Source organism: Carcharhinus amblyrhynchos, chromosome 7, assembly GCF_965287045.1.
Source record: "Carcharhinus amblyrhynchos chromosome 7, sCarAmb.v2.hapA, whole genome shotgun sequence".
In the NCBI taxonomy this organism is placed as follows: Eukaryota; Metazoa; Chordata; class Chondrichthyes; order Carcharhiniformes; family Carcharhinidae; genus Carcharhinus; species Carcharhinus amblyrhynchos.
In genome coordinates, this window is record NC_137330.1 from 106186627 (window position 1) to 106212860 (window position 26234).

The 26234-nt window shown below is 55.5% G+C and overlaps 1 protein-coding gene, 46 non-coding genes and 5 pseudogenes across 48 annotated transcripts in view; all 52 read left to right on the plus strand.

The window, feature by feature from the left end:
* The first annotated feature begins 142 nt into the window (after positions 1-142).
* On the plus strand, positions 143-261 carry LOC145345969 (5S ribosomal RNA). The gene has a single exon (XR_013887336.1). It is a non-coding gene; the product is annotated as a 5S ribosomal RNA (ribosomal RNA).
* A 333-nt stretch (positions 262-594) lies between these two features.
* Positions 595-713, plus strand: LOC145345970 (5S ribosomal RNA). The gene has a single exon (XR_013887337.1). It is a non-coding gene; the product is annotated as a 5S ribosomal RNA (ribosomal RNA).
* Positions 714-1046: 333 nt separating this feature from the next.
* On the plus strand, positions 1047-1165 carry LOC145345971 (5S ribosomal RNA). The gene has a single exon (XR_013887338.1). It is a non-coding gene; the product is annotated as a 5S ribosomal RNA (ribosomal RNA).
* Positions 1166-1485: 320 nt separating this feature from the next.
* On the plus strand, positions 1486-1604 carry LOC145345972 (5S ribosomal RNA). Its single transcript, XR_013887339.1, has one exon. It is a non-coding gene; the product is annotated as a 5S ribosomal RNA (ribosomal RNA).
* Positions 1605-1937: 333 nt separating this feature from the next.
* LOC145345975 (5S ribosomal RNA) lies at positions 1938-2056 on the plus strand. The gene has a single exon (XR_013887341.1). It is a non-coding gene; the product is annotated as a 5S ribosomal RNA (ribosomal RNA).
* A 333-nt stretch (positions 2057-2389) lies between these two features.
* LOC145345676 (5S ribosomal RNA) lies at positions 2390-2508 on the plus strand. Its single transcript, XR_013887132.1, has one exon. It is a non-coding gene; the product is annotated as a 5S ribosomal RNA (ribosomal RNA).
* Positions 2509-2841: 333 nt separating this feature from the next.
* Positions 2842-2950, plus strand: LOC145345733 (5S ribosomal RNA; annotated as a pseudogene).
* Positions 2951-3283: 333 nt separating this feature from the next.
* LOC145345668 (5S ribosomal RNA) lies at positions 3284-3402 on the plus strand. Its single transcript, XR_013887125.1, has one exon. It is a non-coding gene; the product is annotated as a 5S ribosomal RNA (ribosomal RNA).
* A 333-nt stretch (positions 3403-3735) lies between these two features.
* On the plus strand, positions 3736-3854 carry LOC145346164 (5S ribosomal RNA). Its single transcript, XR_013887522.1, has one exon. It is a non-coding gene; the product is annotated as a 5S ribosomal RNA (ribosomal RNA).
* A 333-nt stretch (positions 3855-4187) lies between these two features.
* LOC145345976 (5S ribosomal RNA) lies at positions 4188-4306 on the plus strand. The gene has a single exon (XR_013887342.1). It is a non-coding gene; the product is annotated as a 5S ribosomal RNA (ribosomal RNA).
* Positions 4307-4639: 333 nt separating this feature from the next.
* LOC145345977 (5S ribosomal RNA) lies at positions 4640-4758 on the plus strand. Its single transcript, XR_013887343.1, has one exon. It is a non-coding gene; the product is annotated as a 5S ribosomal RNA (ribosomal RNA).
* A 333-nt stretch (positions 4759-5091) lies between these two features.
* LOC145346234 (5S ribosomal RNA) lies at positions 5092-5210 on the plus strand. Its single transcript, XR_013887589.1, has one exon. It is a non-coding gene; the product is annotated as a 5S ribosomal RNA (ribosomal RNA).
* A 333-nt stretch (positions 5211-5543) lies between these two features.
* On the plus strand, positions 5544-5662 carry LOC145346235 (5S ribosomal RNA). The gene has a single exon (XR_013887590.1). It is a non-coding gene; the product is annotated as a 5S ribosomal RNA (ribosomal RNA).
* Positions 5663-5995: 333 nt separating this feature from the next.
* On the plus strand, positions 5996-6104 carry LOC145345735 (5S ribosomal RNA; annotated as a pseudogene).
* A 333-nt stretch (positions 6105-6437) lies between these two features.
* LOC145346237 (5S ribosomal RNA) lies at positions 6438-6556 on the plus strand. Its single transcript, XR_013887591.1, has one exon. It is a non-coding gene; the product is annotated as a 5S ribosomal RNA (ribosomal RNA).
* A 333-nt stretch (positions 6557-6889) lies between these two features.
* LOC145345978 (5S ribosomal RNA) lies at positions 6890-7008 on the plus strand. The gene has a single exon (XR_013887344.1). It is a non-coding gene; the product is annotated as a 5S ribosomal RNA (ribosomal RNA).
* A 333-nt stretch (positions 7009-7341) lies between these two features.
* LOC145345979 (5S ribosomal RNA) lies at positions 7342-7460 on the plus strand. The gene has a single exon (XR_013887345.1). It is a non-coding gene; the product is annotated as a 5S ribosomal RNA (ribosomal RNA).
* Positions 7461-7793: 333 nt separating this feature from the next.
* Positions 7794-7912, plus strand: LOC145345980 (5S ribosomal RNA). The gene has a single exon (XR_013887346.1). It is a non-coding gene; the product is annotated as a 5S ribosomal RNA (ribosomal RNA).
* Positions 7913-8245: 333 nt separating this feature from the next.
* LOC145345981 (5S ribosomal RNA) lies at positions 8246-8364 on the plus strand. Its single transcript, XR_013887347.1, has one exon. It is a non-coding gene; the product is annotated as a 5S ribosomal RNA (ribosomal RNA).
* Positions 8365-8697: 333 nt separating this feature from the next.
* Positions 8698-8816, plus strand: LOC145346002 (5S ribosomal RNA). The gene has a single exon (XR_013887367.1). It is a non-coding gene; the product is annotated as a 5S ribosomal RNA (ribosomal RNA).
* A 320-nt stretch (positions 8817-9136) lies between these two features.
* LOC145346165 (5S ribosomal RNA) lies at positions 9137-9255 on the plus strand. The gene has a single exon (XR_013887523.1). It is a non-coding gene; the product is annotated as a 5S ribosomal RNA (ribosomal RNA).
* A 333-nt stretch (positions 9256-9588) lies between these two features.
* On the plus strand, positions 9589-9707 carry LOC145346009 (5S ribosomal RNA). The gene has a single exon (XR_013887374.1). It is a non-coding gene; the product is annotated as a 5S ribosomal RNA (ribosomal RNA).
* Positions 9708-10040: 333 nt separating this feature from the next.
* LOC145346238 (5S ribosomal RNA) lies at positions 10041-10159 on the plus strand. Its single transcript, XR_013887592.1, has one exon. It is a non-coding gene; the product is annotated as a 5S ribosomal RNA (ribosomal RNA).
* A 333-nt stretch (positions 10160-10492) lies between these two features.
* On the plus strand, positions 10493-10611 carry LOC145346133 (5S ribosomal RNA). Its single transcript, XR_013887494.1, has one exon. It is a non-coding gene; the product is annotated as a 5S ribosomal RNA (ribosomal RNA).
* Positions 10612-10944: 333 nt separating this feature from the next.
* On the plus strand, positions 10945-11063 carry LOC145346243 (5S ribosomal RNA). The gene has a single exon (XR_013887597.1). It is a non-coding gene; the product is annotated as a 5S ribosomal RNA (ribosomal RNA).
* A 333-nt stretch (positions 11064-11396) lies between these two features.
* Positions 11397-11515, plus strand: LOC145345982 (5S ribosomal RNA). The gene has a single exon (XR_013887348.1). It is a non-coding gene; the product is annotated as a 5S ribosomal RNA (ribosomal RNA).
* A 333-nt stretch (positions 11516-11848) lies between these two features.
* Positions 11849-11967, plus strand: LOC145345983 (5S ribosomal RNA). The gene has a single exon (XR_013887349.1). It is a non-coding gene; the product is annotated as a 5S ribosomal RNA (ribosomal RNA).
* A 333-nt stretch (positions 11968-12300) lies between these two features.
* Positions 12301-12419, plus strand: LOC145345984 (5S ribosomal RNA). Its single transcript, XR_013887350.1, has one exon. It is a non-coding gene; the product is annotated as a 5S ribosomal RNA (ribosomal RNA).
* Positions 12420-12752: 333 nt separating this feature from the next.
* Positions 12753-12871, plus strand: LOC145345986 (5S ribosomal RNA). Its single transcript, XR_013887352.1, has one exon. It is a non-coding gene; the product is annotated as a 5S ribosomal RNA (ribosomal RNA).
* A 333-nt stretch (positions 12872-13204) lies between these two features.
* Positions 13205-13323, plus strand: LOC145346167 (5S ribosomal RNA). Its single transcript, XR_013887525.1, has one exon. It is a non-coding gene; the product is annotated as a 5S ribosomal RNA (ribosomal RNA).
* A 333-nt stretch (positions 13324-13656) lies between these two features.
* LOC145346011 (5S ribosomal RNA) lies at positions 13657-13775 on the plus strand. Its single transcript, XR_013887375.1, has one exon. It is a non-coding gene; the product is annotated as a 5S ribosomal RNA (ribosomal RNA).
* Positions 13776-14108: 333 nt separating this feature from the next.
* Positions 14109-14227, plus strand: LOC145346239 (5S ribosomal RNA). The gene has a single exon (XR_013887593.1). It is a non-coding gene; the product is annotated as a 5S ribosomal RNA (ribosomal RNA).
* Positions 14228-14560: 333 nt separating this feature from the next.
* On the plus strand, positions 14561-14679 carry LOC145346134 (5S ribosomal RNA). Its single transcript, XR_013887495.1, has one exon. It is a non-coding gene; the product is annotated as a 5S ribosomal RNA (ribosomal RNA).
* Positions 14680-15012: 333 nt separating this feature from the next.
* Positions 15013-15131, plus strand: LOC145345987 (5S ribosomal RNA). Its single transcript, XR_013887353.1, has one exon. It is a non-coding gene; the product is annotated as a 5S ribosomal RNA (ribosomal RNA).
* Positions 15132-15464: 333 nt separating this feature from the next.
* Positions 15465-15583, plus strand: LOC145346136 (5S ribosomal RNA). The gene has a single exon (XR_013887497.1). It is a non-coding gene; the product is annotated as a 5S ribosomal RNA (ribosomal RNA).
* Positions 15584-15916: 333 nt separating this feature from the next.
* LOC145345988 (5S ribosomal RNA) lies at positions 15917-16035 on the plus strand. Its single transcript, XR_013887354.1, has one exon. It is a non-coding gene; the product is annotated as a 5S ribosomal RNA (ribosomal RNA).
* Positions 16036-16368: 333 nt separating this feature from the next.
* Positions 16369-16487, plus strand: LOC145345989 (5S ribosomal RNA). The gene has a single exon (XR_013887355.1). It is a non-coding gene; the product is annotated as a 5S ribosomal RNA (ribosomal RNA).
* A 333-nt stretch (positions 16488-16820) lies between these two features.
* On the plus strand, positions 16821-16939 carry LOC145345990 (5S ribosomal RNA). Its single transcript, XR_013887356.1, has one exon. It is a non-coding gene; the product is annotated as a 5S ribosomal RNA (ribosomal RNA).
* Positions 16940-17272: 333 nt separating this feature from the next.
* Positions 17273-17391, plus strand: LOC145345625 (5S ribosomal RNA). The gene has a single exon (XR_013887084.1). It is a non-coding gene; the product is annotated as a 5S ribosomal RNA (ribosomal RNA).
* Positions 17392-17711: 320 nt separating this feature from the next.
* LOC145346168 (5S ribosomal RNA) lies at positions 17712-17830 on the plus strand. The gene has a single exon (XR_013887526.1). It is a non-coding gene; the product is annotated as a 5S ribosomal RNA (ribosomal RNA).
* Positions 17831-18163: 333 nt separating this feature from the next.
* LOC145346012 (5S ribosomal RNA) lies at positions 18164-18282 on the plus strand. The gene has a single exon (XR_013887376.1). It is a non-coding gene; the product is annotated as a 5S ribosomal RNA (ribosomal RNA).
* A 333-nt stretch (positions 18283-18615) lies between these two features.
* On the plus strand, positions 18616-18734 carry LOC145346240 (5S ribosomal RNA). Its single transcript, XR_013887594.1, has one exon. It is a non-coding gene; the product is annotated as a 5S ribosomal RNA (ribosomal RNA).
* A 333-nt stretch (positions 18735-19067) lies between these two features.
* On the plus strand, positions 19068-19186 carry LOC145346137 (5S ribosomal RNA). Its single transcript, XR_013887498.1, has one exon. It is a non-coding gene; the product is annotated as a 5S ribosomal RNA (ribosomal RNA).
* Positions 19187-19519: 333 nt separating this feature from the next.
* Positions 19520-19638, plus strand: LOC145346306 (5S ribosomal RNA). Its single transcript, XR_013887660.1, has one exon. It is a non-coding gene; the product is annotated as a 5S ribosomal RNA (ribosomal RNA).
* Positions 19639-19971: 333 nt separating this feature from the next.
* Positions 19972-20090, plus strand: LOC145345991 (5S ribosomal RNA). Its single transcript, XR_013887357.1, has one exon. It is a non-coding gene; the product is annotated as a 5S ribosomal RNA (ribosomal RNA).
* A 333-nt stretch (positions 20091-20423) lies between these two features.
* LOC145345677 (5S ribosomal RNA) lies at positions 20424-20542 on the plus strand. Its single transcript, XR_013887133.1, has one exon. It is a non-coding gene; the product is annotated as a 5S ribosomal RNA (ribosomal RNA).
* Positions 20543-20875: 333 nt separating this feature from the next.
* Positions 20876-20984, plus strand: LOC145345737 (5S ribosomal RNA; annotated as a pseudogene).
* A 333-nt stretch (positions 20985-21317) lies between these two features.
* LOC145345679 (5S ribosomal RNA) lies at positions 21318-21436 on the plus strand. Its single transcript, XR_013887135.1, has one exon. It is a non-coding gene; the product is annotated as a 5S ribosomal RNA (ribosomal RNA).
* A 333-nt stretch (positions 21437-21769) lies between these two features.
* On the plus strand, positions 21770-21878 carry LOC145345738 (5S ribosomal RNA; annotated as a pseudogene).
* A 333-nt stretch (positions 21879-22211) lies between these two features.
* LOC145345739 (5S ribosomal RNA) lies at positions 22212-22320 on the plus strand (annotated as a pseudogene).
* A 333-nt stretch (positions 22321-22653) lies between these two features.
* LOC145345992 (5S ribosomal RNA) lies at positions 22654-22772 on the plus strand. Its single transcript, XR_013887358.1, has one exon. It is a non-coding gene; the product is annotated as a 5S ribosomal RNA (ribosomal RNA).
* Positions 22773-23534: 762 nt separating this feature from the next.
* rpf2 (ribosome production factor 2 homolog) overlaps positions 23535-26234 on the plus strand; it is a 39163-nt gene continuing 36463 nt past the window's right edge. The window contains exon 1 of one of the 2 annotated variants that reach the window (XM_080192915.1): positions 23535-23604. In XM_080192915.1, coding sequence (XP_080049041.1) covers positions 23582-23604 — 23 coding nt within the window. In that variant the 5' untranslated portion in view covers positions 23535-23581. Of the gene's footprint in view, positions 23605-23944; positions 24635-26234 lie in introns of those variants that run through there. The other variant, XM_080192916.1, reaches the window with a different exon arrangement.

The following is a 26234-nucleotide window of genomic DNA, read 5'->3' on the forward strand; positions in this document are numbered from 1 at the left end:
GTATCTCTGCTGATTCAGGGAGCTTTGCCCCAAACACTGCGTCAGTGTTTCCCTCCCTCCCTCCTCCTCTGACCACAGCACAAAGCCAATTGTCGGCATCTGAGTTGTGAGCGTGAAAAGGCCAGAAATGAGAGCAGCCAGCGCCTACGGCCATACTAGCCTGAAAACGCCCGATCTCGTCTGATCTCGGAAGCTAAGCAGGCTCAGGCCTGGTTAGTACTTGGATGGGAGACCGCCTGGGAATACCAGGTGCCGTAGGCTTTTGCTGCCAGCCGGGGCTGCCCGCAACGCCGGCTGTCGGCCCAGGGGCGGCTCACGTTTTGGCTGAGGAACTTTGCTGGTGATTTGTGGGAGAAGTCGGAACAGCAATACCCAGGAAGAAGTGCCAAGCAGACTATCTCTGGTGTCTCAGTGCTCAGGCCAGCAATATCCACCAAGAAGTGACAAGCGCAGTATCTCTGCTGATTCAGGGAGCTTTGCCCCAAACACTGCGTCAGTGTTTCCCTCCCTCCCTCCTCCTCTGACCACAGCACAAAGCCAATTGTCGGCATCTGAGTTGTGAGCGTGAAAAGGCCAGAAATGAGAGCAGCCAGCGCCTACGGCCATACTAGCCTGAAAACGCCCGATCTCGTCTGATCTCGGAAGCTAAGCAGGCTCAGGCCTGGTTAGTACTTGGATGGGAGACCGCCTGGGAATACCAGGTGCCGTAGGCTTTTGCTGCCAGCCGGGGCTGCCCGCAACGCCGGCTGTCGGCCCAGGGGCGGCTCACGTTTTGGCTGAGGAACTTTGCTGGTGATTTGTGGGAGAAGTCGGAACAGCAATACCCAGGAAGAAGTGCCAAGCAGACTATCTCTGGTGTCTCAGTGCTCAGGCCAGCAATATCCACCAAGAAGTGACAAGCGCAGTATCTCTGCTGATTCAGGGAGCTTTGCCCCAAACACTGCGTCAGTGTTTCCCTCCCTCCCTCCTCCTCTGACCACAGCACAAAGCCAATTGTCGGCATCTGAGTTGTGAGCGTGAAAAGGCCAGAAATGAGAGCAGCCAGCGCCTACGGCCATACTAGCCTGAAAACGCCCGATCTCGTCTGATCTCGGAAGCTAAGCAGGCTCAGGCCTGGTTAGTACTTGGATGGGAGACCGCCTGGGAATACCAGGTGCCGTAGGCTTGGGCTACCTGCAACGCCGGCTGTCGGCCCAGAGGCGGCTCACGTTTTGGCTGAGGAACTTTGCTGGTGATTTGTGGGAGAAGTCGGAACAGCAATACCCAGGAAGAAGTGCCAAGCAGACTATCTCTGGTGTCTCAGTGCTCAGGCCAGCAATATCCACCAAGAAGTGACAAGCGCAGTATCTCTGCTGATTCAGGGAGCTTTGCCCCAAACACTGCGTCAGTGTTTCCCTCCCTCCCTCCTCCTCTGACCACAGCACAAAGCCAATTGTCGGCATCTGAGTTGTGAGCGTGAAAAGGCCAGAAATGAGAGCAGCCAGCGCCTACGGCCATACTAGCCTGAAAACGCCCGATCTCGTCTGATCTCGGAAGCTAAGCAGGCTCAGGCCTGGTTAGTACTTGGATGGGAGACCGCCTGGGAATACCAGGTGCCGTAGGCTTTTGCTGCCAGCCGGGGCTGCCCGCAACGCCGGCTGTCGGCCCAGAGGCGGCTCACGTTTTGGCTGAGGAACTTTGCTGGTGATTTGTGGGAGAAGTCGGAACAGCAATACCCAGGAAGAAGTGCCAAGCAGACTATCTCTGGTGTCTCAGTGCTCAGGCCAGCAATATCCACCAAGAAGTGACAAGCGCAGTATCTCTGCTGATTCAGGGAGCTTTGCCCCAAACACTGCGTCAGTGTTTCCCTCCCTCCCTCCTCCTCTGACCACAGCACAAAGCCAATTGTCGGCATCTGAGTTGTGAGCGTGAAAAGGCCAGAAATGAGAGCAGCCAGCGCCTACGGCCATACTAGCCTGAAAACGCCCGATCTCGTCTGATCTCGGAAGCTAAGCAGGCTCAGGCCTGGTTAGTACTTGGATGGGAGACCGCCTGGGAATACCAGGTGCCGTAGGCTTTTGCTGCCAGCCGGGGCTGCCCGCAACGCCGGCTGTCGGCCCAGGGGCGGCTCACGTTTTGGCTGAGGAACTTTGCTGGTGATTTGTGGGAGAAGTCGGAACAGCAATACCCAGGAAGAAGTGCCAAGCAGACTATCTCTGGTGTCTCAGTGCTCAGGCCAGCAATATCCACCAAGAAGTGACAAGCGCAGTATCTCTGCTGATTCAGGGAGCTTTGCCCCAAACACTGCGTCAGTGTTTCCCTCCCTCCCTCCTCCTCTGACCACAGCACAAAGCCAATTGTCGGCATCTGAGTTGTGAGCGTGAAAAGGCCAGAAATGAGAGCAGCCAGCGCCTACGGCCATACTAGCCGGAAAACGCCCGATCTCGTCTGATCTCGGAAACTAAGCAGGCTCAGGCCTGGTTAGTAGTTGGATGGGAGACCGCCTGGGAATACCAGGTGCCGTAGGCTTTTGCTGCCAGCCGGGGCTGCCCGCAACGCCGGCTGTCGGCCCAGGGGCGGCTCACGTTTTGGCTGAGGAACTTTGCTGGTGATTTGTGGGAGAAGTCGGAACAGCAATACCCAGGAAGAAGTGCCAAGCAGACTATCTCTGGTGTCTCAGTGCTCAGGCCAGCAATATCCACCAAGAAGTGACAAGCGCAGTATCTCTGCTGATTCAGGGAGCTTTGCCCCAAACACTGCGTCAGTGTTTCCCTCCCTCCCTCCTCCTCTGACCACAGCACAAAGCCAATTGTCGGCATCTGAGTTGTGAGCGTGAAAAGGCCAGAAATGAGCGCAGCCAGCGCCTACGGCCATACTAGCCTGAAAACGTCTGATCTCGGAAGCTAAGCAGGCTCAGGCCTGGTTAGTACTTGGATGGGAGACCGCCTGGGAATACCAGGTGCCGTAGGCTTTTGCTGCCAGCCGGGGCTGCCCGCAACGCCGGCTGTCGGCCCAGTGGCGGCTCACGTTTTGGCTGAGGAACTTTGCTGGTGATTTGTGGGAGAAGTCGGAACAGCAATACCCAGGAAGAAGTGCCAAGCAGACTATCTCTGGTGTCTCAGTGCTCAGGCCAGCAATATCCACCAAGAAGTGACAAGCGCAGTATCTCTGCTGATTCAGGGAGCTTTGCCCCAAACACTGCGTCAGTGTTTCCCTCCCTCCCTCCTCCTCTGACCACAGCACAAAGCCAATTGTCGGCATCTGAGTTGTGAGCGTGAAAAGGCCAGAAATGAGAGCAGCCAGCGCCTACGGCCATACTAGCCTGAAAACGCCCGATCTCGTCTGATCTCGGAAGCTAAGCAGGCTCAGGCCTGGTTAGTACTTGGATGGGAGACCGCCTGGGAATACGAGGTGCAGTAGGCTTTTGCTGCCAGCCGGGGCTGCCCGCAACGCCGGCTGTCGGCCCAGAGGCGGCTCACGTTTTGGCTGAGGAACTTTGCTGGTGATTTGTGGGAGAAGTCGGAACAGCAATACCCAGGAAGAAGTGCCAAGCAGACTATCTCTGGTGTCTCCGTGCTCAGGCCAGCAATATCCACCAAGAAGTGACAAGCGCAGTATCTCTGCTGATTCAGGGAGCTTTGCCCCAAACACTGCGTCAGTGTTTCCCTCCCTCCCTCCTCCTCTGACCACAGCACAAAGCCAATTGTCGGCATCTGAGTTGTGAGCGTGAAAAGGCCAGAAATGAGAGCAGCCAGCGCCTACGGCCATACTAGCCTGAAAACGCCCGATCTCGTCTGATCTCGGAAACTAAGCAGGCTCAGGCCTGGTTAGTACTTGGATGGGAGACCGCCTGGGAATACCAGGTGCCGTAGGCTTTTGCTGCCAGCCGGGGCTGCCCGCAACGCCGGCTGTCGGCCCAGAGGCGGCTCACGTTTTGGCTGAGGAACTTTGCTGGTGATTTGTGGGAGAAGTCGGAACAGCAATACCCAGGAAGAAGTGCCAAGCAGACTATCTCTGGTGTCTCAGTGCTCAGGCCAGCAATATCCACCAAGAAGTGACAAGCGCAGTATCTCTGCTGATTCAGGGAGCTTTGCCCCAAACACTGCGTCAGTGTTTCCCTCCCTCCCTCCTCCTCTGACCACAGCACAAAGCCAATTGTCGGCATCTGAGTTGTGAGCGTGAAAAGGCCAGAAATGAGTGCAGCCAGCGCCTACGGCCATACTAGCCTGAAAACGCCCGATCTCGTCTGATCTCGGAAGCTAAGCAGGCTCAGGCCTGGTTAGTACTTGGATGGGAGACCGCCTGGGAATACCAGGTGCCGTAGGCTTTTGCTGCCAGCCGGGGCTGCCCGCAACGCCGGCTGTCGGCCCAGGGGCGGCTCACGTTTTGGCTGAGGAACTTTGCTGGTGATTTGTGGGAGAAGTCGGAACAGCAATACCCAGGAAGAAGTGCCAAGCAGACTATCTCTGGTGTCTCAGTGCTCAGGCCAGCAATATCCACCAAGAAGTGACAAGCGCAGTATCTCTGCTGATTCAGGGAGCTTTGCCCCAAACACTGCGTCAGTGTTTCCCTCCCTCCCTCCTCCTCTGACCACAGCACAAAGCCAATTGTCGGCATCTGAGTTGTGAGCGTGAAAAGGCCAGAAATGAGAGCAGCCAGCGCCTACGGCCATACTAGCCTGAAAACGCCCGATCTCGTCTGATCTCGGAAGCTAAGCAGGCTCAGGCCTGGTTAGTACTTGGATGGGAGACCGCCTGGGAATACCAGGTGCCGTAGGCTTTTGCTGCCAGCCGGGGCTGCCCGCAACGCCGGCTGTCGGCCCAGAGGCGGCTCACGTTTTGGCTGAGGAACTTTGCTGGTGATTTGTGGGAGAAGTCGGAACAGCAATACCCAGGAAGAAGTGCCAAGCAGACTATCTCTGGTGTCTCAGTGCTCAGGCCAGCAATATCCACCAAGAAGTGACAAGCGCAGTATCTCTGCTGATTCAGGGAGCTTTGCCCCAAACACTGCGTCAGTGTTTCCCTCCCTCCCTCCTCCTCTGACCACAGCACAAAGCCAATTGTCGGCATCTGAGTTGTGAGCGTGAAAAGGCCAGAAATGAGAGCAGCCAGCGCCTACGGCCATACTAGCCTGAAAACGCCCGATCTCGTCTGATCTCGGAAGCTAAGCAGGCTCAGGCCTGGTTAGTACTTGGATGGGAGACCGCCTGGGAATACCAGGTGCAGTAGGCTTTTGCTGCCAGCCGGGGCTGCCCGCAACGCCGGCTGTCGGCCCAGGGGCGGCTCACGTTTTGGCTGAGGAACTTTGCTGGTGATTTGTGGGAGAAGTCGGAACAGCAATACCCAGGAAGAAGTGCCAAGCAGACTATCTCTGGTGTCTCAGTGCTCAGGCCAGCAATATCCACCAAGAAGTGACAAGCGCAGTATCTCTGCTGATTCAGGGAGCTTTGCCCCAAACACTGCGTCAGTGTTTCCCTCCCTCCCTCCTCCTCTGACCACAGCACAAAGCCAATTGTCGGCATCTGAGTTGTGAGCGTGAAAAGGCCAGAAATGAGGGCAGCCAGCGCCTACGGCCATACTAGCCTGAAAACGCCCGATCTCGTCTGATCTCGGAAGCTAAGCAGGCTCAGGCCTGGTTAGTACTTGGATGGGAGACCGCCTGGGAATACCAGGTGCAGTAGGCTTTTGCTGCCAGCCGGGGCTGCCCGCAACGCCGGCTGTCGGCCCAGAGGCGGCTCACGTTTTGGCTGAGGAACTTTGCTGGTGATTTGTGGGAGAAGTCGGAACAGCAATACCCAGGAAGAAGTGCCAAGCAGACTATCTCTGGTGTCTCCGTGCTCAGGCCAGCAATATCCACCAAGAAGTGACAAGCGCAGTATCTCTGCTGATTCAGGGAGCTTTGCCCCAAACACTGCGTCAGTGTTTCCCTCCCTCCCTCCTCCTCTGACCACAGCACAAAGCCAATTGTCGGCATCTGAGTTGTGAGCGTGAAAAGGCCAGAAATGAGCGCAGCCAGCGCCTACGGCCATACTAGCCTGAAAACGTCTGATCTCGGAAGCTAAGCAGGCTCAGGCCTGGTTAGTACTTGGATGGGAGACCGCCTGGGAATACCAGGTGCCGTAGGCTTTTGCTGCCAGCCGGGGCTGCCCGCAACGCCGGCTGTCGGCCCAGTGGCGGCTCACGTTTTGGCTGAGGAACTTTGCTGGTGATTTGTGGGAGAAGTCGGAACAGCAATACCCAGGAAGAAGTGCCAAGCAGACTATCTCTGGTGTCTCAGTGCTCAGGCCAGCAATATCCACCAAGAAGTGACAAGCGCAGTATCTCTGCTGATTCAGGGAGCTTTGCCCCAAACACTGCGTCAGTGTTTCCCTCCCTCCCTCCTCCTCTGACCACAGCACAAAGCCAATTGTCGGCATCTGAGTTGTGAGCGTGAAAAGGCCAGAAATGAGAGCAGCCAGCGCCTACGGCCATACTAGCCTGAAAACGCCCGATCTCGTCTGATCTCGGAAGCTAAGCAGGCTCAGGCCTGGTTAGTACTTGGATGGGAGACCGCCTGGGAATACCAGGTGCAGTAGGCTTTTGCTGCCAGCCGGGGCTGCCCGCAACGCCGGCTGTCGGCCCAGAGGCGGCTCACGTTTTGGCTGAGGAACTTTGCTGGTGATTTGTGGGAGAAGTCGGAACAGCAATACCCAGGAAGAAGTGCCAAGCAGACTATCTCTGGTGTCTCCGTGCTCAGGCCAGCAATATCCACCAAGAAGTGACAAGCGCAGTATCTCTGCTGATTCAGGGAGCTTTGCCCCAAACACTGCGTCAGTGTTTCCCTCCCTCCCTCCTCCTCTGACCACAGCACAAAGCCAATTGTCGGCATCTGAGTTGTGAGCGTGAAAAGGCCAGAAATGAGAGCAGCCAGCGCCTACGGCCATACTAGCCTGAAAACGCCCGATCTCGTCTGATCTCGGAAGCTAAGCAGGCTCAGGCCTGGTTAGTACTTGGATGGGAGACCGCCTGGGAATACCAGGTGCCGTAGGCTTTTGCTGCCAGCCGGGGCTGCCCGCAACGCCGGCTGTCGGCCCAGGGGCGGCTCACGTTTTGGCTGAGGAACTTTGCTGGTGATTTGTGGGAGAAGTCGGAACAGCAATACCCAGGAAGAAGTGCCAAGCAGACTATCTCTGGTGTCTCAGTGCTCAGGCCAGCAATATCCACCAAGAAGTGACAAGCGCAGTATCTCTGCTGATTCAGGGAGCTTTGCCCCAAACACTGCGTCAGTGTTTCCCTCCCTCCCTCCTCCTCTGACCACAGCACAAAGCCAATTGTCGGCATCTGAGTTGTGAGCGTGAAAAGGCCAGAAATGAGAGCAGCCAGCGCCTACGGCCATACTAGCCTGAAAACGCCCGATCTCGTCTGATCTCGGAAGCTAAGCAGGCTCAGGCCTGGTTAGTACTTGGATGGGAGACCGCCTGGGAATACCAGGTGCCGTAGGCTTTTGCTGCCAGCCGGGGCTGCCCGCAACGCCGGCTGTCGGCCCAGAGGCGGCTCACGTTTTGGCTGAGGAACTTTGCTGGTGATTTGTGGGAGAAGTCGGAACAGCAATACCCAGGAAGAAGTGCCAAGCAGACTATCTCTGGTGTCTCCGTGCTCAGGCCAGCAATATCCACCAAGAAGTGACAAGCGCAGTATCTCTGCTGATTCAGGGAGCTTTGCCCCAAACACTGCGTCAGTGTTTCCCTCCCTCCCTCCTCCTCTGACCACAGCACAAAGCCAATTGTCGGCATCTGAGTTGTGAGCGTGAAAAGGCCAGAAATGAGAGCAGCCAGCGCCTACGGCCATACTAGCCTGAAAACGCCCGATCTCGTCTGATCTCGGAAGCTAAGCAGGCTCAGGCCTGGTTAGTACTTGGATGGGAGACCGCCTGGGAATACCAGGTGCCGTAGGCTTTTGCTGCCAGCCGGGGCTGCCCGCAACGCCGGCTGTCGGCCCAGAGGCGGCTCACGTTTTGGCTGAGGAACTTTGCTGGTGATTTGTGGGAGAAGTCGGAACAGCAATACCCAGGAAGAAGTGCCAAGCAGACTATCTCTGGTGTCTCCGTGCTCAGGCCAGCAATATCCACCAAGAAGTGACAAGCGCAGTATCTCTGCTGATTCAGGGAGCTTTGCCCCAAACACTGCGTCAGTGTTTCCCTCCCTCCCTCCTCCTCTGACCACAGCACAAAGCCAATTGTCGGCATCTGAGTTGTGAGCGTGAAAAGGCCAGAAATGAGAGCAGCCAGCGCCTACGGCCATACTAGCCTGAAAACGCCCGATCTCGTCTGATCTCGGAAGCTAAGCAGGCTCAGGCCTGGTTAGTACTTGGATGGGAGACCGCCTGGGAATACCAGGTGCCGTAGGCTTTTGCTGCCAGCCGGGGCTGCCCGCAACGCCGGCTGTCGGCCCAGAGGCGGCTCACGTTTTGGCTGAGGAACTTTGCTGGTGATTTGTGGGAGAAGTCGGAACAGCAATACCCAGGAAGAAGTGCCAAGCAGACTATCTCTGGTGTCTCAGTGCTCAGGCCAGCAATATCCACCAAGAAGTGACAAGCGCAGTATCTCTGCTGATTCAGGGAGCTTTGCCCCAAACACTGCGTCAGTGTTTCCCTCCCTCCCTCCTCCTCTGACCACAGCACAAAGCCAATTGTCGGCATCTGAGTTGTGAGCGTGAAAAGGCCAGAAATGAGAGCAGCCAGCGCCTACGGCCATACTAGCCTGAATACGCCCGATCTCGTCTGATCTCGGAAGCTAAGCAGGCTCAGGCCTGGTTAGTACTTGGATGGGAGACCGCCTGGGAATACCAGGTGCCGTAGGCTTTTGCTGCCCGCAACGCCGGCTGTCGGCCCAGAGGCGGCTCACGTTTTGGCTGAGGAACTTTGCTGGTGATTTGTGGGAGAAGTCGGAACAGCAATACCCAGGAAGAAGTGCCAAGCAGACTATCTCTGGTGTCTCAGTGCTCAGGCCAGCAATATCCACCAAGAAGTGACAAGCGCAGTATCTCTGCTGATTCAGGGAGCTTTGCCCCAAACACTGCGTCAGTGTTTCCCTCCCTCCCTCCTCCTCTGACCACAGCACAAAGCCAATTGTCGGCATCTGAGTTGTGAGCGTGAAAAGGCCAGAAATGAGAGCAGCCAGCGCCTACGGCCATACTAGCCTGAAAACGCCCGATCTCGTCTGATCTCGGAAGCTAAGCAGGCTCAGGCCTGGTTAGTACTTGGATGGGAGACCGCCTGGGAATACCAGGTTCCGTAGGCTTTTGCTGCCAGCCGGGGCTGCCCGCAACGCCGGCTGTCGGCCCAGAGGCGGCTCACGTTTTGGCTGAGGAACTTTGCTGGTGATTTGTGGGAGAAGTCGGAACAGCAATACCCAGGAAGAAGTGCCAAGCAGACTATCTCTGGTGTCTCAGTGCTCAGGCCAGCAATATCCACCAAGAAGTGACAAGCGCAGTATCTCTGCTGATTCAGGGAGCTTTGCCCCAAACACTGCGTCAGTGTTTCCCTCCCTCCCTCCTCCTCTGACCACAGCACAAAGCCAATTGTCGGCATCTGAGTTGTGAGCGTGAAAAGGCCAGAAATGAGAGCAACCAGCGCCTATGGCCATACTAGCCTGAAAACGCCCGATCTCGTCTGATCTCGGAAGCTAAGCAGGCTCAGGCCTGGTTAGTACTTGGATGGGAGACCGCCTGGGAATACCAGGTGCCGTAGGCTTTTGCTGCCAGCCGGGGCTGCCCGCAACGCCGGCTGTCGGCCCAGGGGCGGCTCACGTTTTGGCTGAGGAACTTTGCTGGTGATTTGTGGGAGAAGTCGGAACAGCAATACCCAGGAAGAAGTGCCAAGCAGACTATCTCTGGTGTCTCAGTGCTCAGGCCAGCAATATCCACCAAGAAGTGACAAGCGCAGTATCTCTGCTGATTCAGGGAGCTTTGCCCCAAACACTGCGTCAGTGTTTCCCTCCCTCCCTCCTCCTCTGACCACAGCACAAAGCCAATTGTCGGCATCTGAGTTGTGAGCGTGAAAAGGCCAGAAATGAGAGCAGCCAGCGCCTACGGCCATACTAGCCTGAAAACGCCCGATCTCGTCTGATCTCGGAAGCTGAGCAGGCTCAGGCCTGGTTAGTACTTGGATGGGAGACCGCCTGGGAATACCAGGTGCCGTAGGCTTTTGCTGCCAGCCGGGGCTGCCCGCAACGCCGGCTGTCGGCCCAGAGGCGGCTCACGTTTTGGCTGAGGAACTTTGCTGGTGATTTGTGGGAGAAGTCGGAACAGCAATACCCAGGAAGAAGTGCCAAGCAGACTATCTCTGGTGTCTCAGTGCTCAGGCCAGCAATATCCACCAAGAAGTGACAAGCGCAGTATCTCTGCTGATTCAGGGAGCTTTGCCCCAAACACTGCGTCAGTGTTTCCCTCCCTCCCTCCTCCTCTGAGCACAGCACAAAGCCAATTGTCGGCATCTGAGTTGTGAGCGTGAAAAGGCCAGAAATGAGAGCAACCAGCGCCTACGGCCATACTAGCCTGAATACGCCTGATCTCGTCTGATCTCGGAAGCTAAGCAGGCTCAGGCCTGGTTAGTACTTGGATGGGAGACCGCCTGGGAATACCAGGTGCCGTAGGCTTTTGCTGCCAGCCGGGGCTGCCCGCAACGCCGGCTGTCGGCCCAGGGGCGGCTCACGTTTTGGCTGAGGAACTTTGCTGGTGATTTGTGGGAGAAGTCGGAACAGCAATACCCAGGAAGAAGTGCCAAGCAGACTATCTCTGGTGTCTCAGTGCTCAGGCCAGCAATATCCACCAAGAAGTGACAAGCGCAGTATCTCTGCTGATTCAGGGAGCTTTGCCCCAAACACTGCGTCAGTGTTTCCCTCCCTCCCTCCTCCTCTGAGCACAGCACAAAGCCAATTGTCGGCATCTGAGTTGTGAGCGTGAAAAGGCCAGAAATGAGAGCAACCAGCGCCTACGGCCATACTCGCCTGAATACGCCTGATCTCGTCTGATCTCGGAAGCTAAGCAGGCTCAGGCCTGGTTAGTACTTGGATGGGAGACCGCCTGGGAATACCAGGTGCCGTAGGCTTTTGCTGCCAGCCGGGGCTGCCCGCAACGCCGGCTGTCGGCCCAGGGGCGGCTCACGTTTTGGCTGAGGAACTTTGCTGGTGATTTGTGGGAGAAGTCGGAACAGCAATACCCAGGAAGAAGTGCCAAGCAGACTATCTCTGGTGTCTCAGTGCTCAGGCCAGCAATATCCACCAAGAAGTGACAAGCGCAGTATCTCTGCTGATTCAGGGAGCTTTGCCCCAAACACTGCGTCAGTGTTTCCCTCCCTCCCTCCTCCTCTGACCACAGCACAAAGCCAATTGTCGGCATCTGAGTTGTGAGCGTGAAAAGGCCAGAAATGAGAGCAGCCAGCGCCTACGGCCATACTAGCCTGAAAACGCCCGATCTCGTCTGATCTCGGAAGCTAAGCAGGCTCAGGCCTGGTTAGTACTTGGATGGGAGACCGCCTGGGAATACCAGGTGCCGTAGGCTTTTGCTGCCAGCCGGGGCTGCCCGCAACGCCGGCTGTCGGCCCAGGGGCGGCTCACGTTTTGGCTGAGGAACTTTGCTGGTGATTTGTGGGAGAAGTCGGAACAGCAATACCCAGGAAGAAGTGCCAAGCAGACTATCTCTGGTGTCTCAGTGCTCAGGCCAGCAATATCCACCAAGAAGTGACAAGCGCAGTATCTCTGCTGATTCAGGGAGCTTTGCCCCAAACACTGCGTCAGTGTTTCCCTCCCTCCCTCCTCCTCTGACCACAGCACAAAGCCAATTGTCGGCATCTGAGTTGTGAGCGTGAAAAGGCCAGAAATGAGAGCAGCCAGCGCCTACGGCCATACTAGCCTGAAAACGCCCGATCTCGTCTGATCTCGGAAGCTAAGCAGGCTCAGGCCTGGTTAGTACTTGGATGGGAGACCGCCTGGGAATACCAGGTGCCGTAGGCTTTTGCTGCCAGCCGGGGCTGCCCGCAACGCCGGCTGTCGGCCCAGAGGCGGCTCACGTTTTGGCTGAGGAACTTTGCTGGTGATTTGTGGGAGAAGTCGGAACAGCAATACCCAGGAAGAAGTGCCAAGCAGACTATCTCTGGTGTCTCCGTGCTCAGGCCAGCAATATCCACCAAGAAGTGACAAGCGCAGTATCTCTGCTGATTCAGGGAGCTTTGCCCCAAACACTGCGTCAGTGTTTCCCTCCCTCCCTCCTCCTCTGACCACAGCACAAAGCCAATTGTCGGCATCTGAGTTGTGAGCGTGAAAAGGCCAGAAATGAGAGCCGCCAGCGCCTACGGCCATACTAGCCTGAAAACGCCCGATCTCGTCTGATCTCGGAAGCTAAGCAGGCTCAGGCCTGGTTAGTACTTGGATGGGAGACCGCCTGGGAATACCAGGTGCCGTAGGCTTTTGCTGCCAGCCGGGGCTGCCCGCAACGCCGGCTGTCGGCCCAGAGGCGGCTCACGTTTTGGCTGAGGAACTTTGCTGGTGATTTGTGGGAGAAGTCGGAACAGCAATACCCAGGAAGAAGTGCCAAGCAGACTATCTCTGGTGTCTCCGTGCTCAGGCCAGCAATATCCACCAAGAAGTGACAAGCGCAGTATCTCTGCTGATTCAGGGAGCTTTGCCCCAAACACTGCGTCAGTGTTTCCCTCCCTCCCTCCTCCTCTGACCACAGCACAAAGCCAATTGTCGGCATCTGAGTTGTGAGCGTGAAAAGGCCAGAAATGAGAGCAGCCAGCGCCTACGGCCATACTAGCCTGAAAACGCCCGATCTCGTCTGATCTCGGAAGCTAAGCAGGCTCAGGCCTGGTTAGTACTTGGATGGGAGACCGCCTGGGAATACCAGGTGCCGTAGGCTTTTGCTGCCAGCCGGGGCTGCCCGCAACGCCGGCTGTCGGCCCAGAGGCGGCTCACGTTTTGGCTGAGGAACTTTGCTGGTGATTTGTGGGAGAAGTCGGAACAGCAATACCCAGGAAGAAGTGCCAAGCAGACTATCTCTGGTGTCTCAGTGCTCAGGCCAGCAATATCCACCAAGAAGTGACAAGCGCAGTATCTCTGCTGATTCAGGGAGCTTTGCCCCAAACACTGCGTCAGTGTTTCCCTCCCTCCCTCCTCCTCTGACCACAGCACAAAGCCAATTGTCGGCATCTGAGTTGTGAGCGTGAAAAGGCCAGAAATGAGAGCAGCCAGCGCCTACGGCCATACTAGCCTGAAAACGCCCGATCTCGTCTGATCTCGGAAGCTAAGCAGGCTCAGGCCTGGTTAGTACTTGGATGGGAGACCGCCTGGGAATACCAGGTTCCGTAGGCTTTTGCTGCCAGCCGGGGCTGCCCGCAACGCCGGCTGTCGGCCCAGAGGCGGCTCACGTTTTGGCTGAGGAACTTTGCTGGTGATTTGTGGGAGAAGTCGGAACAGCAATACCCAGGAAGAAGTGCCAAGCAGACTATCTCTGGTGTCTCAGTGCTCAGGCCAGCAATATCCACCAAGAAGTGACAAGCGCAGTATCTCTGCTGATTCAGGGAGCTTTGCCCCAAACACTGCGTCAGTGTTTCCCTCCCTCCCTCCTCCTCTGACCACAGCACAAAGCCAATTGTCGGCATCTGAGTTGTGAGCGTGAAAAGGCCAGAAATGAGAGCAACCAGCGCCTATGGCCATACTAGCCTGAAAACGCCCGATCTCGTCTGATCTCGGAAGCTAAGCAGGCTCAGGCCTGGTTAGTACTTGGATGGGAGACCGCCTGGGAATACCAGGTGCCGTAGGCTTTTGCTGCCAGCCGGGGCTGCCCGCAACGCCGGCTGTCGGCCCAGGGGCGGCTCACGTTTTGGCTGAGGAACTTTGCTGGTGATTTGTGGGAGAAGTCGGAACAGCAATACCCAGGAAGAAGTGCCAAGCAGACTATCTCTGGTGTCTCAGTGCTCAGGCCAGCAATATCCACCAAGAAGTGACAAGCGCAGTATCTCTGCTGATTCAGGGAGCTTTGCCCCAAACACTGCGTCAGTGTTTCCCTCCCTCCCTCCTCCTCTGACCACAGCACAAAGCCAATTGTCGGCATCTGAGTTGTGAGCGTGAAAAGGCCAGAAATGAGAGCAGCCAGCGCCTACGGCCATACTAGCCTGAAAACGCCCGATCTCGTCTGATCTCGGAAGCTGAGCAGGCTCAGGCCTGGTTAGTACTTGGATGGGAGACCGCCTGGGAATACCAGGTGCCGTAGGCTTTTGCTGCCAGCCGGGGCTGCCCGCAACGCCGGCTGTCGGCCCAGAGGCGGCTCACGTTTTGGCTGAGGAACTTTGCTGGTGATTTGTGGGAGAAGTCGGAACAGCAATACCCAGGAAGAAGTGCCAAGCAGACTATCTCTGGTGTCTCAGTGCTCAGGCCAGCAATATCCACCAAGAAGTGACAAGCGCAGTATCTCTGCTGATTCAGGGAGCTTTGCCCCAAACACTGCGTCAGTGTTTCCCTCCCTCCCTCCTCCTCTGAGCACAGCACAAAGCCAATTGTCGGCATCTGAGTTGTGAGCGTGAAAAGGCCAGAAATGAGAGCAACCAGCGCCTACGGCCATACTAGCCTGAATACGCCTGATCTCGTCTGATCTCGGAAGCTAAGCAGGCTCAGGCCTGGTTAGTACTTGGATGGGAGACCGCCTGGGAATACCAGGTGCCGTAGGCTTTTGCTGCCAGCCGGGGCTGCCCGCAACGCCGGCTGTCGGCCCAGGGGCGGCTCACGTTTTGGCTGAGGAACTTTGCTGGTGATTTGTGGGAGAAGTCGGAACAGCAATACCCAGGAAGAAGTGCCAAGCAGACTATCTCTGGTGTCTCAGTGCTCAGGCCAGCAATATCCACCAAGAAGTGACAAGCGCAGTATCTCTGCTGATTCAGGGAGCTTTGCCCCAAACACTGCGTCAGTGTTTCCCTCCCTCCCTCCTCCTCTGACCACAGCACAAAGCCAATTGTCGGCATCTGAGTTGTGAGCGTGAAAAGGCCAGAAATGAGAGCAGCCAGCGCCTACGGCCATACTAGCCTGAAAACGCCCGATCTCGTCTGATCTCGGAAGCTAAGCAGGCTCAGGCCTGGTTAGTACTTGGATGGGAGACCGCCTGGGAATACCAGGTGCCGTAGGCTTTTGCTGCCAGCCGGGGCTGCCCGCAACGCCGGCTGTCGGCCCAGGGGCGGCTCACGTTTTGGCTGAGGAACTTTGCTGGTGATTTGTGGGAGAAGTCGGAACAGCAATACCCAGGAAGAAGTGCCAAGCAGACTATCTCTGGTGTCTCAGTGCTCAGGCCAGCAATATCCACCAAGAAGTGACAAGCGCAGTATCTCTGCTGATTCAGGGAGCTTTGCCCCAAACACTGCGTCAGTGTTTCCCTCCCTCCCTCCTCCTCTGAGCACAGCACAAAGCCAATTGTCGGCATCTGAGTTGTGAGCGTGAAAAGGCCAGAAATGAGAGCAACCAGCGCCTACGGCCATACTAGCCTGAATACGCCTGATCTCGTCTGATCTCGGAAGCTAAGCAGGCTCAGGCCTGGTTAGTACTTGGATGGGAGACCGCCTGGGAATACCAGGTGCCGTAGGCTTTTGCTGCCAGCCGGGGCTGCCCGCAACGCCGGCTGTCGGCCCAGGGGCGGCTCACGTTTTGGCTGAGGAACTTTGCTGGTGATTTGTGGGAGAAGTCGGAACAGCAATACCCAGGAAGAAGTGCCAAGCAGACTATCTCTGGTGTCTCAGTGCTCAGGCCAGCAATATCCACCAAGAAGTGACAAGCGCAGTATCTCTGCTGATTCAGGGAGCTTTGCCCCAAACACTGCGTCAGTGTTTCCCTCCCTCCCTCCTCCTCTGACCACAGCACAAAGCCAATTGTCGGCATCTGAGTTGTGAGCGTGAAAAGGCCAGAAATGAGAGCAGCCAGCGCCTACGGCCATACTAGCCTGAAAACGCCCGATCTCGTCTGATCTCGGAAGCTAAGCAGGCTCAGGCCTGGTTAGTACTTGGATGGGAGACCGCCTGGGAATACCAGGTGCCGTAGGCTTTTGCTGCCAGCCGGGGCTGCCCGCAACGCCGGCTGTCGGCCCAGGGGCGGCTCACGTTTTGGCTGAGGAACTTTGCTGGTGATTTGTGGGAGAAGTCGGAACAGCAATACCCAGGAAGAAGTGCCAAGCAGACTATCTCTGGTGTCTCAGTGCTCAGGCCAGCAATATCCACCAAGAAGTGACAAGCGCAGTATCTCTGCTGATTCAGGGAGCTTTGCCCCAAACACTGCGTCAGTGTTTCCCTCCCTCCCTCCTCCTCTGACCACAGCACAAAGCCAATTGTCGGCATCTGAGTTGTGAGCGTGAAAAGGCCAGAAATGAGAGCAGCCAGCGCCTACGGCCATACTAGCCTGAAAACGCCCGATCTCGTCTGATCTCGGAAGCTAAGCAGGCTCAGGCCTGGTTAGTACTTGGATGGGAGACCGCCTGGGAATACCAGGTGCCGTAGGCTTTTGCTGCCAGCCGGGGCTGCCCGCAACGCCGGCTGTCGGCCCAGAGGCGGCTCACGTTTTGGCTGAGGAACTTTGCTGGTGATTTGTGGGAGAAGTCGGAACAGCAATACCCAGGAAGAAGTGCCAAGCAGACTATCTCTGGTGTCTCCGTGCTCAGGCCAGCAATATCCACCAAGAAGTGACAAGCGCAGTATCTCTGCTGATTCAGGGAGCTTTGCCCCAAACACTGCGTCAGTGTTTCCCTCCCTCCCTCCTCCTCTGACCACAGCACAAAGCCAATTGTCGGCATCTGAGTTGTGAGCGTGAAAAGGCCAGAAATGAGAGCAGCCAGCGCCTACGGCCATACTAGCCTGAAAACGCCCGATCTCGTCTGATCTCGGAAGCTAAGCAGGCTCAGGCCTGGTTAGTACTTGGATGGGAGACCGCCTGGGAATACCAGGTGCCGTAGGCTTTTGCTGCCAGCCGGGGCTGCCCGCAACGCCGGCTGTCGGCCCAGAGGCGGCTCACGTTTTGGCTGAGGAACTTTGCTGGTGATTTGTGGGAGAAGTCGGAACAGCAATACCCAGGAAGAAGTGCCAAGCAGACTATCTCTGGTGTCTCAGTGCTCAGGCCAGCAATATCCACCAAGAAGTGACAAGCGCAGTATCTCTGCTGATTCAGGGAGCTTTGCCCCAAACACTGCGTCAGTGTTTCCCTCCCTCCCTCCTCCTCTGACCACAGCACAAAGCCAATTGTCGGCATCTGAGTTGTGAGCGTGAAAAGGCCAGAAATGAGAGCAGCCAGCGCCTACGGCCATACTAGCCTGAATACGCCCGATCTCGTCTGATCTCGGAAGTTAAGCAGGCTCAGGCCTGGTTAGTACTTGGATGGGAGACCGCCTGGGAATACCAGGTGCCGTAGGCTTTTGCTGCCCGCAACGCCGGCTGTCGGCCCAGAGGCGGCTCACGTTTTGGCTGAGGAACTTTGCTGGTGATTTGTGGGAGAAGTCGGAACAGCAATACCCAGGAAGAAGTGCCAAGCAGACTATCTCTGGTGTCTCAGTGCTCAGGCCAGCAATATCCACCAAGAAGTGACAAGCGCAGTATCTCTGCTGATTCAGGGAGCTTTGCCCCAAACACTGCGTCAGTGTTTCCCTCCCTCCCTCCTCCTCTGACCACAGCACAAAGCCAATTGTCGGCATCTGAGTTGTGAGCGTGAAAAGGCCAGAAATGAGAGCAGCCAGCGCCTACGGCCATACTAGCCTGAAAACGCCCGATCTCGTCTGATCTCGGAAGCTAAGCAGGCTCAGGCCTGGTTAGTACTTGGATGGGAGACCGCCTGGGAATACCAGGTTCCGTAGGCTTTTGCTGCCAGCCGGGGCTGCCCGCAACGCCGGCTGTCGGCCCAGAGGCGGCTCACGTTTTGGCTGAGGAACTTTGCTGGTGATTTGTGGGAGAAGTCGGAACAGCAATACCCAGGAAGAAGTGCCAAGCAGACTATCTCTGGTGTCTCAGTGCTCAGGCCAGCAATATCCACCAAGAAGTGACAAGCGCAGTATCTCTGCTGATTCAGGGAGCTTTGCCCCAAACACTGCGTCAGTGTTTCCCTCCCTCCCTCCTCCTCTGACCACAGCACAAAGCCAATTGTCGGCATCTGAGTTGTGAGCGTGAAAAGGCCAGAAATGAGAGCAACCAGCGCCTATGGCCATACTAGCCTGAAAACGCCCGATCTCGTCTGATCTCGGAAGCTAAGCAGGCTCAGGCCTGGTTAGTACTTGGATGGGAGACCGCCTGGGAATACCAGGTGCCGTAGGCTTTTGCTGCCAGCCGGGGCTGCCCGCAACGCCGGCTGTCGGCCCAGGGGCGGCTCACGTTTTGGCTGAGGAACTTTGCTGGTGATTTGTGGGAGAAGTCGGAACAGCAATACCCAGGAAGAAGTGCCAAGCAGACTATCTCTGGTGTCTCAGTGCTCAGGCCAGCAATATCCACCAAGAAGTGACAAGCGCAGTATCTCTGCTGATTCAGGGAGCTTTGCCCCAAACACTGCGTCAGTGTTTCCCTCCCTCCCTCCTCCTCTGACCACAGCACAAAGCCAATTGTCGGCATCTGAGTTGTGAGCGTGAAAAGGCCAGAAATGAGAGCAGCCAGCGCCTACGGCCATACTAGCCTGAAAACGCCCGATCTCGTCTGATCTCGGAAGCTGAGCAGGCTCAGGCCTGGTTAGTACTTGGATGGGAGACCGCCTGGGAATACCAGGTGCCGTAGGCTTTTGCTGCCAGCCGGGGCTGCCCGCAACGCCGGCTGTCGGCCCAGAGGCGGCTCACGTTTTGGCTGAGGAACTTTGCTGGTGATTTGTGGGAGAAGTCGGAACAGCAATACCCAGGAAGAAGTGCCAAGCAGACTATCTCTGGTGTCTCAGTGCTCAGGCCAGCAATATCCACCAAGAAGTGACAAGCGCAGTATCTCTGCTGATTCAGGGAGCTTTGCCCCAAACACTGCGTCAGTGTTTCCCTCCCTCCCTCCTCCTCTGAGCACAGCACAAAGCCAATTGTCGGCATCTGAGTTGTGAGCGTGAAAAGGCCAGAAATGAGAGCAACCAGCGCCTACGGCCATACTAGCCTGAATACGCCTGATCTCGTCTGATCTCGGAAGCTAAGCAGGCTCAGGCCTGGTTAGTACTTGGATGGGAGACCGCCTGGGAATACCAGGTGCCGTAGGCTTTTGCTGCCAGCCGGGGCTGCCCGCAACGCCGGCTGTCGGCCCAGGGGCGGCTCACGTTTTGGCTGAGGAACTTTGCTGGTGATTTGTGGGAGAAGTCGGAACAGCAATACCCAGGAAGAAGTGCCAAGCAGACTATCTCTGGTGTCTCAGTGCTCAGGCCAGCAATATCCACCAAGAAGTGACAAGCGCAGTATCTCTGCTGATTCAGGGAGCTTTGCCCCAAACACTGCGTCAGTGTTTCCCTCCCTCCCTCCTCCTCTGAGCACAGCACAAAGCCAATTGTCGGCATCTGAGTTGTGAGCGTGAAAAGGCCAGAAATGAGAGCAACCAGCGCCTACGGCCATACTAGCCTGAATACGCCTGATCTCGTCTGATCTCGGAAGCTAAGCAGGCTCAGGCCTGGTTAGTAGTTGGATGGGAGACCGCCTGGGAATACCAGGTGCCGTAGGCTTTTGCTGCCAGCCGGGGCTGCCCGCAACGCCGGCTGTCGGCCCAGAGGCGGCTCACGTTTTGGCTGAGGAACTTTGCTGGTGATTTGTGGGAGAAGTCGGAACAGCAATACCCAGGAAGAAGTGCCAAGCAGACTATCTCTGGTGTCTCAGTGCTCAGGCCAGCAATATCCACCAAGAAGTGACAAGCGCAGTATCTCTGCTGATTCAGGGAGCTTTGCCCCAAACACTGCGTCAGTGTTTCCCTCCCTCCCTCCTCCTCTGACCACAGCACAAAGCCAATTGTCGGCATCTGAGTTGTGAGCGTGAAAAGGCCAGAAATGAGAGCAGCCAGCGCCTACGGCCATACTAGCCTGAAAACGCCCGATCTCGTCTGATCTCGGAAGCTAAGCAGGCTCAGGCCTGGTTAGTACTTGGATGGGAGACCGCCTGGGAATACCAGGTGCCGTAGGCTTTTGCTGCCAGCCGGGGCTGCCCGCAACGCCGGCTGTCGGCCCAGAGGCGGCTCACGTTTTGGCTGAGGAACTTTGCTGGTGATTTGTGGGAGAAGTCGGAACAGCAATACCCAGGAAGAAGTGCCAAGCAGACTATCTCTGGTGTCTCAGTGCTCAGGCCAGCAATATCCACCAAGAAGTGACAAGCGCAGTATCTCTGCTGATTCAGGGAGCTTTGCCCCAAACACTGCGTCAGTGTTTCCCTCCCTCCCTCCTCCTCTGACCACAGCACAAAGCCAATTGTCGGCATCTGAGTTGTGAGCGTGAAAAGGCCAGAAATGAGAGCAGCCAGCGCCTACGGCCATACTAGCCGGAAAACGCCCGATCTCGTCTGATCTCGGAAACTAAGCAGGCTCAGGCCTGGTTAGTAGTTGGATGGGAGACCGCCTGGGAATACCAGGTGCCGTAGGCTTTTGCTGCCAGCCGGGGCTGCCCGCAACGCCGGCTGTCGGCCCAGAGGCGGCTCACGTTTTGGCTGAGGAACTTTGCTGGTGATTTGTGGGAGAAGTCGGAACAGCAATACCCAGGAAGAAGTGCCAAGCAGACTATCTCTGGTGTCTCAGTGCTCAGGCCAGCAATATCCACCAAGAAGTGACAAGCGCAGTATCTCTGCTGATTCAGGGAGCTTTGCCCCAAACACTGCGTCAGTGTTTCCCTCCCTCCCTCCTCCTCTGACCACAGCACAAAGCCAATTGTCGGCATCTGAGTTGTGAGCGTGAAAAGGCCAGAAATGAGCGCAGCCAGCGCCTACGGCCATACTAGCCTGAAAACGTCTGATCTCGGAAGCTAAGCAGGCTCAGGCCTGGTTAGTACTTGGATGGGAGACCGCCTGGGAATACCAGGTGCCGTAGGCTTTTGCTGCCAGCCGGGGCTGCCCGCAACGCCGGCTGTCGGCCCAGAGGCGGCTCACGTTTTGGCTGAGGAACTTTGCTGGTGATTTGTGGGAGAAGTCGGAACAGCAATACCCAGGAAGAAGTGCCAAGCAGACTATCTCTGGTGTCTCAGTGCTCAGGCCAGCAATATCCACCAAGAAGTGACAAGCGCAGTATCTCTGCTGATTCAGGGAGCTTTGCCCCAAACACTGCGTCAGTGTTTCCCTCCCTCCCTCCTCCTCTGACCACAGCACAAAGCCAATTGTCGGCATCTGAGTTGTGAGCGTGAAAAGGCCAGAAATGAGAGCAGCCAGCGCCTACGGCCATACTAGCCGGAAAACGCCCGATCTCGTCTGATCTCGGAAACTAAGCAGGCTCAGGCCTGGTTAGTAGTTGGATGGGAGACCGCCTGGGAATACCAGGTGCCGTAGGCTTTTGCTGCCAGCCGGGGCTGCCCGCAACGCCGGCTGTCGGCCCAGAGGCGGCTCACGTTTTGGCTGAGGAACTTTGCTGGTGATTTGTGGGAGAAGTCGGAACAGCAATACCCAGGAAGAAGTGCCAAGCAGACTATCTCTGGTGTCTCAGTGCTCAGGCCAGCAATATCCACCAAGAAGTGACAAGCGCAGTATCTCTGCTGATTCAGGGAGCTTTGCCCCAAACACTGCGTCAGTGTTTCCCTCCCTCCCTCCTCCTCTGACCACAGCACAAAGCCAATTGTCGGCATCTGAGTTGTGAGCGTGAAAAGGCCAGAAATGAGCGCAGCCAGCGCCTACGGCCATACTAGCCTGAAAACGTCTGATCTCGGAAGCTAAGCAGGCTCAGGCCTGGTTAGTACTTGGATGGGAGACCGCCTGGGAATACCAGGTGCCGTAGGCTTTTGCTGCCAGCCGGGGCTGCCCGCAACGCCGGCTGTCGGCCCAGAGGCGGCTCACGTTTTGGCTGAGGAACTTTGCTGGTGATTTGTGGGAGAAGTCGGAACAGCAATACCCAGGAAGAAGTGCCAAGCAGACTATCTCTGGTGTCTCCGTGCTCAGGCCAGCAATATCCACCAAGAAGTGACAAGCGCAGTATCTCTGCTGATTCAGGGAGCTTTGCCCCAAACACTGCGTCAGTGTTTCCCTCCCTCCCTCCTCCTCTGACCACAGCACAAAGCCAATTGTCGGCATCTGAGTTGTGAGCGTGAAAAGGCCAGAAATGAGAGCAGCCAGCGCCTACGGCCATACTAGCCTGAAAACGTCTGATCTCGGAAGCTAAGCAGGCTCAGGCCTGGTTAGTACTTGGATGGGAGACCGCCTGGGAATACCAGGTGCCGTAGGCTTTTGCTGCCAGCCGGGGCTGCCCGCAACGCCGGCTGTCGGCCCAGTGGCGGCTCACGTTTTGGCTGAGGAACTTTGCTGGTGATTTGTGGGAGAAGTCGGAACAGCAATACCCAGGAAGAAGTGCCAAGCAGACTATCTCTGGTGTCTCAGTGCTCAGGCCAGCAATATCCACCAAGAAGTGACAAGCGCAGTATCTCTGCTGATTCAGGGAGCTTTGCCCCAAACACTGCGTCAGTGTTTCCCTCCCTCCCTCCTCCTCTGACCACAGCACAAAGCCAATTGTCGGCATCTGAGTTGTGAGCGTGAAAAGGCCAGAAATGAGAGCAGCCAGCGCCTACGGCCATACTAGCCTGAAAACGCCCGATCTCGTCTGATCTCGGAAGCTAAGCAGGCTCAGGCCTGGTTAGTACTTGGATGGGAGACCGCCTGGGAATACCAGGTGCCGTAGGCTTTTGCTGCCAGCCGGGGCTGCCCGCAACGCCGGCTGTCGGCCCAGAGGCGGCTCACGTTTTGGCTGAGGAACTTTGCTGGTGATTTGTGGGAGAAGTCGGAACAGCAATACCCAGGAAGAAGTGCCAAGCAGACTATCTCTGGTGTCTCAGTGCTCAGGCCAGCAATATCCACCAAGAAGTGACAAGCGCAGTATCTCTGGTGTCTCAGTGCTCAGGCCAGCAATATCCACCAAGAAGTGACAAGCGCAGTATCTCTGCTGATTCAGTGACGGGAACAAATGCTTTGCCGGCAATGAAAGAATAAATAAAACCTAAATTTGCAATGAATAAAACACACTCCTGCCTACTCTAAGGAACAGGTTGCAAACTAGCTCAGAATTATGGTATAAAATTCTCCTTTGTCCTTTCAACTCACAGCTGAGAGAGATAATTCCCCACCAAAACATAATCCCTTACAGGTTGCTGGAGGAGGAAATGTACAGAAATATGTTGGGGTTGGATTGCTAAAAGGCACAAGAGTATAGTAATTGCTAGGAATGCTCAGGAGAGCTGGCTGCAGTTAAATCCTGCTACGTCGGGGAAACATTGTGTCAACTGGTTGGAGGGAAAGAGGATTGAAGAAAGCAGGGTTGGAGCGTCAACTTTGAGCAGGCGCAGTGGTGTTTGACTACGCGCAGGCGGAGTGGTTGTTTGACTCCGCGCAGGCGCCGTCGGTTGTTGTCTTCGCGCAGGCGCATTCTCGGCTCATCTGAGCACGCTGAGCCAACTTCCGCAAGTTCCGCTGTGTGCATTTCCGGTGGATCTCGCGATGTCGGCGCTGGATGCGGTCAGGTAACTGTCGCGGTGCCGAGGGATGGGAGGGTAGAGGGAGTGGCGGGTGGGCACACTCCTGCCCGGAGGCATTGTCCAGGCCTCGGGGAGGTGAGCGCACACCAGCCCGGTGAGGAGAGTCTGGGTGGGGGAGGGTGACGCACACCAGCCCGGCGACGATGTCCAGCGCTGGAGTCGGTGAGCGCGCATCCCGGTCGTTAAAAAGATGTCTCGTGGTTCCTTGTTGCATGAGGTTAAACCTCACTGGATCCATAGTGAGGTCGCCAATTGTATACAAGATTGATTTGATGACAGAAGACATAGTGTGATTATAGAGGGCTGTTTTTCAAACTGGAGGCCTGTGACCAGCGGTGTGTCTCGTGGATTCATGTTCCCACTGTTATTTGTGATTTATATTGATGATTTGGATGAGAGTAAAGAAGGCACAGTAGTAATGTCACCAAATTTGCTGGCAACGTGGACAATGAAGGAGGTTATCCAGGATTGCCGGTGTACAGCACTACAGCACTGACTTTATTAGTAAGTGTGTAGAAGGTTGTGTGCCAAAGGAGCAAATCTGTGTGTTTCACCGCTGCAAACGATGAATGAACAGGAATATCCGCTGCTTGCTGAAGTCCAGATCTGAGGTGTTCAAATTACGTGACCCTGACCTATACAAGAAAGCCAGACACGATGTACGGACATCCATCAAAGATGCCAAAAAACAGTACTGGACCAAGCCAGAGTCCCAGGCTAGCCTCATGAACCCCCGCAGACCTTGGCAAAGCCTGCAAGACTTAAGACTACAAGATGAAGGCATTTGAAATCATTTGCACCAACACACCTCTCCCAGATGTGCTCAATGCGTTGCCCATTTTGAGCAAGAAGTCAGCGAGAGCACACTGTTCACCCTAGAAGCCTGAGACAAACCTGTGTCTGAGATCACCGTTGTAGACATCAGAGCAGCCTTCTCGAGAGTCAGCCCATGGAAAGCAACTGGCCTGGATCTACTGGACGAGCGCCGAGATTGCGCACAGATCAGCTGGTGGGGGTATTAGCAGACATCTTCAGTTTCTCTTTCCACCACTCTGAGGTCTCTATCTGCTTCAAGAAGACGACCATCATCCCAGTACCAAAGAAAAGCTAGACAGCAAGCCTTGATGTCTATTGCCCAGTGGATCTGACATCCATCATTATAGAAACTCGAAGCAAAAATAGGCCATTTGGCACTTCGAGCCTGCTCAGCCATTCATCCTGATCATGGCTCATCATCAAATTCAATATCCTGATACCATTCCCTTGATCCCTTTTAGCTCCAAGAGCTTTATCTAATTTCTTCTTGAAATCAGACTATGTTTTGGCTTTAACTACATTTAATAGGAGTGAATTCCACACATTTGCCACCCTCTGGATGAAGAAATTTCTCCTCACCTCACTTCTAAAAAGTTTACCCCTTATCCTTAAACTATGACCCCTGGTTCTGGACTCCCCCACCATTGGGAACATTCTTTCTGAATCTGTCTTATTGAGTATTTATCTCTCTCAATTTACAGTCATCCAAGTCGTAATTTGTCTTCCTATTATTGCTGTGGATTACATTTATCCACACTGCATTGCACCTGCCGTGAATATGCCCCCACACACACACACACTGTCCAAATCATGCTGCGGCACAGTGCTAACCACCATGCCACCCTGGTTCCCTGTTTTCTCTCTATACCTCCCTTTTTGAATAGTCTCACAGCACTAGGGGCCCTGGTTTGATTCCAGGCTGTCCGTGTGGAGCCTGCACATTCCCCCTATGTCTGTGTGAGTTTCATCCAGGTGTTCTGGTTTCCTCCCACAGTCTGAAAAACGTGCTGGTTAGGCGCATTGGCTGTGCTAAATTCTCTCTGTGTAACTGAACAGGTGCCAGAGTGTGGCAACTGGCGGATTTTCACAGTAACAACTTTGCAGTGTTCATGTAAGCCTACTTGTGACAATAATAAACTAAAGTCTCTGGAAGTCACTCCAGTCATGATCCAAGCAGGAATAAAGGAATCCATCATTGAGAACAGGGCTGGTGTTCATCAGAGGCAATGATTAAAAATCTCTATTGGCCCTCCTCCACTCCTACCCCAGATCTGCTTATGTCTTTGGTATCTATAGACTCAGTTGCAGTAACACACTCCTGGCTGACCTTTCAATTTGCATCCGCTATTCTTGAGCTTATCCAAATCTATGCTGAACTTGCACCAATTCCTGATCAGTGCGTACCCCTGAGCTCGCTGACGTACATTGGCTCCCCAAGTCCAGAAACCCCATCATTTTAAATTCTCATTGATTTCCGCTCACTCACTGGCCTCACTCCTTCCCATCTCTGTAAAGTTCTCCAGCCCTACGATCTGCATTTGGTTAATTTCAGCCTCTTATACGTCCCAGATTTTCATCACTCCAGTGGCACAGTCGTTAACACAGCTGCCTCACAGCACCAGGCACCCAGGTTCAAATCTGACCTTGGGTCACTGTCTGCATGGAGTTTTCACATTCTCCCCATATCTGCGTGGGTTTCCTCCCACACTAATTGGCACTTAGTGTCAGAGAGGCCAGCAGGGTAAATGTGTGGGGTTACAGGGATAGGGTCTGGGTCGGATTGTGGTCAGTGCGGATTT